Source organism: Ictalurus punctatus, chromosome 21, assembly GCF_001660625.3.
Source record: "Ictalurus punctatus breed USDA103 chromosome 21, Coco_2.0, whole genome shotgun sequence".
NCBI classification, from domain to species: Eukaryota; Metazoa; Chordata; class Actinopteri; order Siluriformes; family Ictaluridae; genus Ictalurus; species Ictalurus punctatus.
The window spans coordinates 3875554-3885300 of record NC_030436.2 but is presented as its reverse complement, the minus strand read 5'-3'; the positions used below and the strand labels follow the sequence as shown (position 1 = coordinate 3885300).

At 37.7% G+C, this 9747-nt stretch overlaps 1 protein-coding gene across 1 annotated transcript; it reads left to right on the top strand.

Annotated features, from left to right (window-relative positions):
- The first annotated feature begins 400 nt into the window (after positions 1–400).
- Positions 401–7981, top strand: rab43 (RAB43, member RAS oncogene family). Its single transcript, XM_017450898.3, has 3 exons — positions 401–759; positions 3778–3961; positions 4739–7981. The coding sequence occupies exons 1-3, from the start codon at positions 571–573 to the stop codon at positions 4993–4995; spliced, it is 630 nt and encodes a 209-aa protein (XP_017306387.1). The 5' UTR covers positions 401–570; the 3' UTR covers positions 4996–7981.
- Positions 7982–9747: the final 1766 nt, after the last annotated feature.

Here is a 9747-nt window from a genome sequence, read left to right as displayed (position 1 = left end):
CAGTCTTTATTTTATTTTTTATGTCCTGTCAGAAATTATATTTGACATTTTCAACATTATTGCACTTTGCTGCAAAGATGGCAGCGCTGGTGACGTGTCTGGTTTGTTACATCACGTCATATGGTAACCGTCAGACTGGGAAAAACCGTCATCTGGCTACAGGAACCTGTCGTAGGTCCGAGGAGTTAAAGGAATTTCGGTTAATATTACAAGCAAGTTGCAATATATGCAACTATAGCATACGTTTCTATCTTGTAAACTAAATGGCGATGAATACTGGGACATTTTTCACGGATTTTCCCACATGACGTGTGACTCAGTGACCTCTTTATATCAGTGAAATCCTGTGTGAGCTTCCAGCCAATCACAACACAAGGGGCGGGACTTATTTAAATAATAAACACGTTCACGTCCGCTCTGATTTCCGGGTTGGCGAATTTCTGCAGGTGCCAATTTATCCACGTCACTTTTGTTTTTACTTGTGTAACGTTTACAGCTCGCGCACGCATACACAATAACGTATTTCTACCGGATTTATTCCGCGTTAACTCTTACAAACCGCAGGCTGCCATGGCGTTACTGGAAACGGACGACAGTTATGATTTCGTCTTCAAAATAGTTTTGGTCGGGGATGTCGGTGTGGGGAAAACCTGCGTGGTTCAGCGTTTTAAGACGGGCACTTTTATCGAAAGGCAAGGTAACACAATCGGAGTGGATTTTACAATGAAGACGATGGAAATTCAGGGGAAAAGAGTTAAGGTTGGTGTCGAACAAACGAATCGGTCCTTCTTATGAACGAGTCGTTCGGTCCAATCGATTCATGGGTAGCTTTTTTTTAAAAATGTCAGTTCCTTTTTTTATTTTTATTTATTTATTTATTTTTTTTATATTATCTATTTCTTTATTTCTGATGTATGTTTGCATTTTGGCGAGCTTGTACACTGACTGTCACAAAGCAGCTTCGTTGGGTGTTTTAGCAGATTATTATTTGTAAATGTACAGTAGTCATGCTAGGCTAACTCCGATCATGGTAACGATACGAGTTTCTGATAAGCCATGACTGTAGACAGAATAGAAATGACACTGAAACAATTTCAGGGTGAAATTACATAATTAACGTTAACACTCGTTATTTGTGTTGTGTTAGCGCGTCTCTCTGTGGGTGAATCAAATGAGTCAAAACTTGACTTCGATCCATTCGACTCAGTTTGTTCAATGAACCGATATGAATCATTAAGAGTCACGATTCATTGAATCCTCAAGTGACGTTGACAGGAAACTTCACTTAGAAAAATGTAAATCAATAAAATGTTATTATGCATTTTTAATGCATATAACGTTCCCTTTTTTTTAAACACTATATTCATGAACAATATAGAAGAAAAAACATTTTAACAAAAGAAAATGGTTATTAAAAGAGCCTTGGGTTGCATCAGCGTCAGGTTCCATGCCACTGTGTAATTTCATATGATTACAGTGTGTCAGAATTAAGAGTTTATTAACTTTAACAGTTCTGCAGAGTTGACTTTTTCACCAGAAGTGTCTCATGATACTGTGGCCTGAGATTTTCCTCAGTTTCCAATGAGGACACCTTTCTCAGGTTAATTACTAAGCGCAATTCAATTGCTAAATCCCAGAGAAGACCTGGTGCTCATACTGCCTTATCTGACTTTACACTGGCATCATACGTTTGCATCCTGTGTGTGTGTGAGAGAGAGAGAGAGAGAGAGTGTGAGTGAGTGAGTGTCTGTAATGCATGACTCAGCAGAACATCAGCACATTTTTGTTTGACACCTGGCTCTAGAAAATGTTAAAACCACTTCACACAAGTGGGAAACTCACTGGGATTGGACTCAGTCTCTGATCCATTAAACTTTCATATCCAGATAGTTGCCAAACTGTTCATCCAGGATATTATCATAATTCTGTAGGCTGTTCAGAACACTAGAGGTCGGCCGACTGTGGATTTTACAGATACTGATTGCTAAGTTGGGCCGTATCAGCCGAAAACCGATTAATCAACTGTTAGTTTTTAAAATGGATACTGAATGAAACCATAATCAGAGTAAAATATTGCTGAACTTTATTACACAAATCAACACTACTGACTGTACCATGAAAATGTACTGTATGTTTTAAAATGAAAATGTAATATTAATATATATATTAACTATTAATAAATAGTCCCGCCAGGGCCTTGTGCGTGCGGAGTTTGCATGTTCTCCCCATGCTGCGGGGTTTCCTCCCCCAGTCCAAAGACATGCATGGTAGGTTGATTTGCATGTCTAAAGTGTCCGTAGTGTATGAGTGGGTGTGTGAGTGTGTATGTGAGTGTGCCCTTTGATGGACTGGCACCCTGTCCAGGGTGTACCCCGCCTTGTGCCCGATACTCCCTGGGATAGACTCCAGGTTCCCCGTGACCCTGAAAAGGAGTAAGCGGTAGAAGATGGATGGATGGAAGGAACTATTAATAAATACTAAATTTTATATATATATATCTCATCTCCATAATGAACCATGAATCACTCTAAATAAATAAAAATGGAGACATCCAAAATTAGTATAAAAAATAAAAACACTTCAAATAACACAAGAAAATTGGTCAGTGATAGTGATGTTTTGTTCCACCTCTAGAGGTCACTCTCATACTGTATAATGACAGCGGACACTTCTCAGCCGCTCGGACGCAAGCAGGAAAAACTGTCGGTGTGGATTCTTGACGCTAACGAAAATTCCAGCAGTTGGTTATTGGTGGAGATCAATCTGCAAAACCGATCAATTGGCCGACCTCTAAAGAACACTATTTTTGTGGATTAAAAAAATGAAAGCTAATCTGAACTGTTAAACTGGTTGATAAAATTGTCCTATGGTCTCCTAAAGCTAAAAGTCACTACACTCCTTAAAGGAAAAAAATCAAACCTGAACAACTTGCATATTAATCTTTATAATTAGCGAGATTAATGTGATCTTCAGTGGCATCCAAGATTTATTTTGTAATGAAATTTTGAGCTGACTTCTTTTGTTGCCATGTTGCTCTGCTTGTACTTACAGCAGTTTTCTGTTACCCACAATGCTGTTAGTCTCCCTGCTACCTGATAGTGGTGCAGTGGGATTTGGCCCTTGTTTTTTTTTTTTTTTTTTTAATCTCTATTTAAAGAGAACAGTGCAGCAGAACTTTAGTACTTTAGTCTGTCTTTTTAGGAGCCAATAATGAAAACCTGAAACCCTTACATTACAAGTCAAAAGATTGGAGACTTAAATGTTTCTCATGATCTTAAAAGCCTTTTGATCTGAAGGTGTATGATTTAAATTTTTGAAATCGGTGTTGTAGACAAAAATATTGTGCCGACGTATTCATTTCTTTCATTAGAAAACTAACATTTTATTTACAAAAAAACATTTTTTTAAACGGATGACGGAGTGAAATATTCTGAAAAGCAGCCAATAAACATAAAGAATGAGCGTATATAAACTTTTGATCGGTAGTGTGTTGTGTACTTTTCTTTTTTTTTTTCTCCTATTAAACACCATTTTAACAGCGATAGGTTTGATCCGGTTACCATCTGTGTTTTCCCTGTGTTCACGTGGGTTTCTTCTGGGTTTCATGGTTTTCTTCTACTGTCCAAATTGGTTATGCTAAATTGCCTGTAGGTGTGAATGAGTATGTAAATGTTGCCCTGCATATCATCCATGGTGAATTCTCTCCTGTGTCCAGCGTTGCTGGGGTTACTGAAGATGAATGAATGAATGAATGAATGATTCATTCTTGTTGAACAGTTGCAGATTTGGGACACGGCGGGGCAGGAGAGGTTTCGGACTATCACGCAGAGCTACTACCGCAGCACAAATGGCGCCATAATCACGTACGACATCACCAAGAAAGCATCCTTCATGGCTGTGCCCAAATGGATGGAGGACGTCAAGAAATATGGCGGCTCAAACATTGCCACTCTTTTAATAGGTTAGTGAAGACTTTTTCCATGTTGTTATAAATCTTCTTGTTAATAGTATAGCTTTGGGAGCCAAGAGAGCAAAATTGGTTGGATGGGATGGGATACTGTCTCTCCTCTGTCAATCAAAGCAACACAATTATGGGCATGTATGAGCTCATGCGTGTGTGTGTGGAAGAGGGCAGATAGCACTTTCCCGAGAGTGTGTTACACTGCCCTGTGACACAGCATGAGTAGCAGGCCCGAAAGATGCGTTTGGCTGGCTTTGTGTGTCTGGAAGGAAGTACGAATAACCCTTCCTGGTTGGTCGCTGATTAAAGAGAGCTGGCTAGTGGGTGGGAATTGACAGGTGGCCAAATTGGGGAGAAGATCATCTGCATCAGTTCTTGTTTTCTGGAATAATTCTGTCTTCACAGTTTGGAATATGGGATCTAGGAGATGATGATGATGATGATAGAAAATGATGCTAAAAGAAAACGCCTTTTCCATAATGTTCCATCATTCAGGTTAAAGTTGATAGATTACAGTAAATTACACTAAACCACATCAGCTTGTGACTTTACTGAAGCACTGGATGTGATTTGAAAGTTATTTACAAATTTTGCTGGTATGATATTATACAGTATATGAAATAAATAGAGTTTAGCAATATAAGTCTCCTAATGTTTGTTTTAAGACAACTAAAACTTGGATGATCGCCTTTGGGGTAGGGGAAATCATTTTTTTCCCCCCAAACTATTGCATTAAGGATGTTGATTTTAAACGGTAGCGTGTTTCTGTTCGAACAGGTAATAAATCAGACTTAACTGAAGAGCGTGATGTTTCTTTTGAGGAAGCTCAGTCGATGGCTCACCAGCTGGACTTCATCAGCGCTATTGAAACGTCTGCCAAAGACTCCAGCAACGTGGACGAAGCGTTTAATAAAATGGCAGCCGAGCTGATGCTGAGACACGGCGGGCCCGTGTTCAGAGACAGCGTAACCGACAGCTTCAAACTCAACAGCAAGGACGTGAGCGGCGAGGCCTGGAGCTGTGGCAGCTGTTGATGCTGGTTTTGTTTTGTTTTTTACTTTGTCATACCTGTTCTTAGCCACGTTGGCCTGTAATTCATCACAGGGCTCCTTTGTGTAAATCACGGGCTTAATCGTCAGTGTCGACCGAATTATAAATCATTAATTGATTAACAGATGTACTCCTCCGATTTTCAGGGAGCGGTAGTTGGCCATGGCAGGCCCAAAAGCAACTGTGTTTTAAGAAAGTAAAGGGAGTAGTGGAAAATGCACGAAAACGATTAAAGTAGCTGCTGCTTTGATCTTATAGGAACGTTGACGATCCTACTATGATTATAATAAGAGAATGATGAGGTTTCGGCCACGTTTGAACCGCTCTGGTTTGACCTGCCTGAAATTCTCAAACTAGCTTCGTATTAGCTGTAGCTAAATGTGTTTAAAAGTTTAAATCAGTACATTGTCGTAGTTGATTCAATCTGGAGAAAGTGGAATGAGGTGAGGATAGTCTCGTATGCCTCTGTTTTCTCCAGCTGACTTATTTTACACCTGATCATTAGTACTGAACCTGCTGCTGAGGCACTTTTATTTAAATATGTATCATTATATCCCAGTGAGCACCGGCCAACCAGAGATGGCGATGAATTTCCTTGAATGGATCAACCAAAAATTTTGCTAAGAAGTGTACACAATGTGCTCCTTATATCCAGTATACATATGAAAGTATTCCAGTGTTTGCTTCTTTAGTTCAGCATTACAGGAATACCATCCAGATAGTCTGATTTGGAATAGCAGAGAAAGTCTGTTAGATATTAAAATGACTCAAACGGGAAAAATCTGATTCGCCTCTAATATACAAGCCTGGGGTCATATTTCCTGCCTGAGTCTGATACTCGCGTGGAGTGACACCAAATTATGTGTTGAGAAAGAAAACTGATTTCGCCATCAAGATGCCAGCTTCTACTGTTCATTTTGATAGATAACAGTATCTATATAGATTTTGAGCTGCTTTTTTTTTTTTTTAAATCAATGTTTATTAAGGATTTTATCATTTATATCAAGGTTATATGTGAAAGAAAAGAAAGTAGATACTAGAAGACAATCCACCAACTCACCCACCCCAGTGATTTTGAGATTACTGAGCAGATGAGTTGTGAGTCCCAGACTGTAGCGCCAACAAAACTAAAGACGCGAACATCAGACACCAAACATATCTAGGCTGATGAAATACATTTAGAGTAAGTGGGATGTTGTACAAGCTGTATTTCTGGCTATCATTAAGCCCAGTGGTCACCAACCCTGTTCCTGGAGACCGACCTTCCTGAAGACTGTAGCTCCAACCATAACCGTGCTCACCTTACCATCTAATCATTGCCTTAAGAAGTTCTCGATCAATTAAAGCAGGCGTGTTAGCTTTTGGCTGGAGATGAAAGCTGCAGGAATCTCCAGGAACAGTTTTGGTGACCACTGAGTTAGTCCATAAAATGTGGTTATTTGAGAGTTATGGACTTCCTTGGACACTAAAGATGCCCTGATCCAATGTTGAGATTTGGGGTTTGAGATTTTGGATCACGTTTGACGAGTTCTCCAATCCATTCTACTGTGGTACTGTGGTCCAGTTTTTAAATACATTTTATTTGTGTTGCACTTTTGACACTGTCACAAAGCAGCTTTACAGAAATCTGGGCTTAGATCTAGACCCCTAATGAGCAAACTAGCGCTATATAAATAAAACTGACTTGAATTGGCATGGCAAGGAAAATCTCCATGTCGACTGATTCAGCACTTGTCTCACAGCAATGCCTCAGAAGTGTCTCATAACTTGGCATCTGAAGCTTGCAGAGAGTCGAGTCAGTTTCTGAGAGGATTCATATCAGATGCACTTTACTCAGAAATCTGCACTCGGTGTTGTATCAAACAGTGGTATCGCTGTATCCTTATTAAATAGACACACGTAAAGTTTGACGTCCTGTTTACGACCCCAGTCAGCTTTTCTATATCCCTTGAAACGCGTTCACTCTGGCCCAAAACCTAGATGTCTGTGTCTCTGAACCATCTTCGTGCTCACTGGGGAATAATTACACAAAGACGATCTAGTATCAGGTGTGTTTATAGTATTAAACTGGAAACATGTTGAGCGTATAGGGTTAAAAACCCTGGCTGTATTGTTAGTGTTAATATTTTAACATGTGTAAGAGTATATAATAAAGAAATAGCAAACAAATACGGGAAAGTTGAAAGAAAATGAGGAATAAATTTCCGCTTTTCACACGAATGAAACTCTTTAGTAAGTAATGTTTAGGCAGATTCGAATAAGAATATGAAGGTAAAGTATTTGTGATCGTATTAGAAAGTAAATTAGCAAAGCCTTTTCTGTTTTTTTTCTTTCTTTCTTTCTTTAAATTCTTTTAAAACATTTCCTATATAATTTAAAATTCCATACTTTGTATTTTACAGACTGGTTAGGATGAAAGGGGCCATATTATTATTATTATTATTATTATTATTATTATTACATTATAATTTTTATATATTATTGTTGAAGACTTTTATTGATCTCATGCCGTATCTGAAAAGAAGGTTTAAGGACTAATTGCATCTCAAGCCACATTTATACTATTTATATCCAACTGTTTCATGAACGAAGGTTTAACAATCCCTTCAGTACTTCTAGTAGTGTTTTAATATTTCTAGTACACTTTTTGTAAAATACATAATTTATACACAGTATATAAAGGACAGTACAATTTCTTTTGTGGAGTACTTACAGTTTTTAGAAGATTTATTACAATTTTTTTTTTTTTTTAGCATTTTTGTGCTAAACAGTTTGTACGTGTTTTGGATGTAGAGCCAGTGACTTGAAAGTGAACGGTGAAACAACGTTCCTGATTCAGTGTGTTAAGTGCCTTTAGTACAGTTTGGATATTGCTGGTATGATGTAGTCTTTTTCTAGGTATATAAAATGTAACTATGCATTTTTTTCATGATGTTTGATCAAACAATTAAATATTTTTGCTCTCTCAAACGGTGTTATTTTTTGTACGCACAATAATTTAATTTTCTAAATGATTGCTGTTCATATTGAATGCATTGTTTTATGAATAAAACTGTTAGAGCATAAATGCGGAGTATGATTGTAGTTGGAAGCTTCTAATCAACCAATCAGGAAACCTTTGTGGGTGTTTTGAGTTAATTCGCTGATTAGAGCTCTTCTCAGGTCGACATTTCTGTATTATAAATTCTTTATTCGAATATTTTTGTGATACTGGGTTTTTGATTTCCATGAGCTGTAATCCGTAATCAACATTTAAAACGAACAAACAAAAAAAAAATGGCTTGAAATATTTCACTTTATGTAACAAATCTAGATTATATAAAAGTTCCACTTTTTGAATTAAATTATGGAAAACTTTTCCACGATATTTCTTTTTTTTTTTTTTTTTTTTTGAGCTGCATCTGTACTTTAACTCTTATATTTAATATTAGATTTAATATTTATTAACTCAACAATAAAAACAAAAGTGTCTGAATACTTATTTCCCCTCACTGTATATACAGAAAATTCTATCCCTCGTTTAAAGTAAATCGAGAAATGTTAGCTTTTACATTCCTTCTCCAGGCCAAGTATCTGAATCATCCTTTTCCATGCACACAGTTATTCATACCACAGCACTTTTGAATTCTCTGATCTGTTTGGTCAGAAAGTGTTGATTAATTTTCTATAAAAGCAGCTCTGCTAATAGTACTTACCGCAAGGTTTCTATTAAATTGCTTGTTCTATGTTATGGTTTCTATAGTAACAACTTACAGAGACTTGCCCGGAGGACATCGACATAAATTAATTATAAAATGTTTTGTCTGGTGAGTGTAATAGTGAAGTTTTCTGTTTATGTAGCATTTACGGAAGGAGTCTCCAGTGTCAGAGATTTTTTTTTTTTGTAACGGTCAGTACATTTTCCAACATGGAGTCTTTAGGACCGAGGATTTAGCACTTTACAGGTTCTCAGTAACATGGCAAGCTGTGTTTTTCTTTTCTTTTCTTCTTTAAATTAACTTCGAGAGAATTGAAAAAAAAAAAAAGTCTGGTAAGTGAACAACTGTTTATAGCTGCTATGATTGTTTCACAGACATTCCACTAAATTATTAAACAGATAAGGAGTACATGTTGTTCTTTAATAAAATTTGGGGATGTGCTGTTATTGGAAAAGAATCAACTTTGGGCCAGGTACGACATTGATTATAAGTCTAGGTTTCCCAATTTCCTCACTACTGACTGTGGCTAGGTGCAGTTTGGAAGCTTCTCTCTGCCATGCTCATTGGACCACTGCTTAACAGATATGATTTAGGTGATGGATCAACCTCGGTACAGTAATGACCGTGTGGCACTCACGCAGCAATGTGTGTTTTTGTGCCACGTGATTAAATCAGATATAGTTTCAGTCCCATTTTATACAGCTATACAAGTTTAGCAGAATACAGTCCCCTCCGAAACTATTGGAGCGGCAAGGCCAAGTCATTTCTTTGTGCTGTGCACCAAAGACATTTGGGTTTGAGGTCAAAAGATGGGATGAGAGTTTAGGATTTCAGTGTTTATTTCCCGCTATTTACATCTAGACGTGTTAAACGACATAAAACATAGAACCTTTTGTATCAGACCACCCGGTTTTTGGATGAGCAAAAGTATAGGAACAGATCAATTGTGAAGTAAATGAATGCATATCCGACCAATTGGAATCACAATAACTGCATCAAGCCGGTGGCCCTCTGACATCACCAAACTGTTGCGTTCTT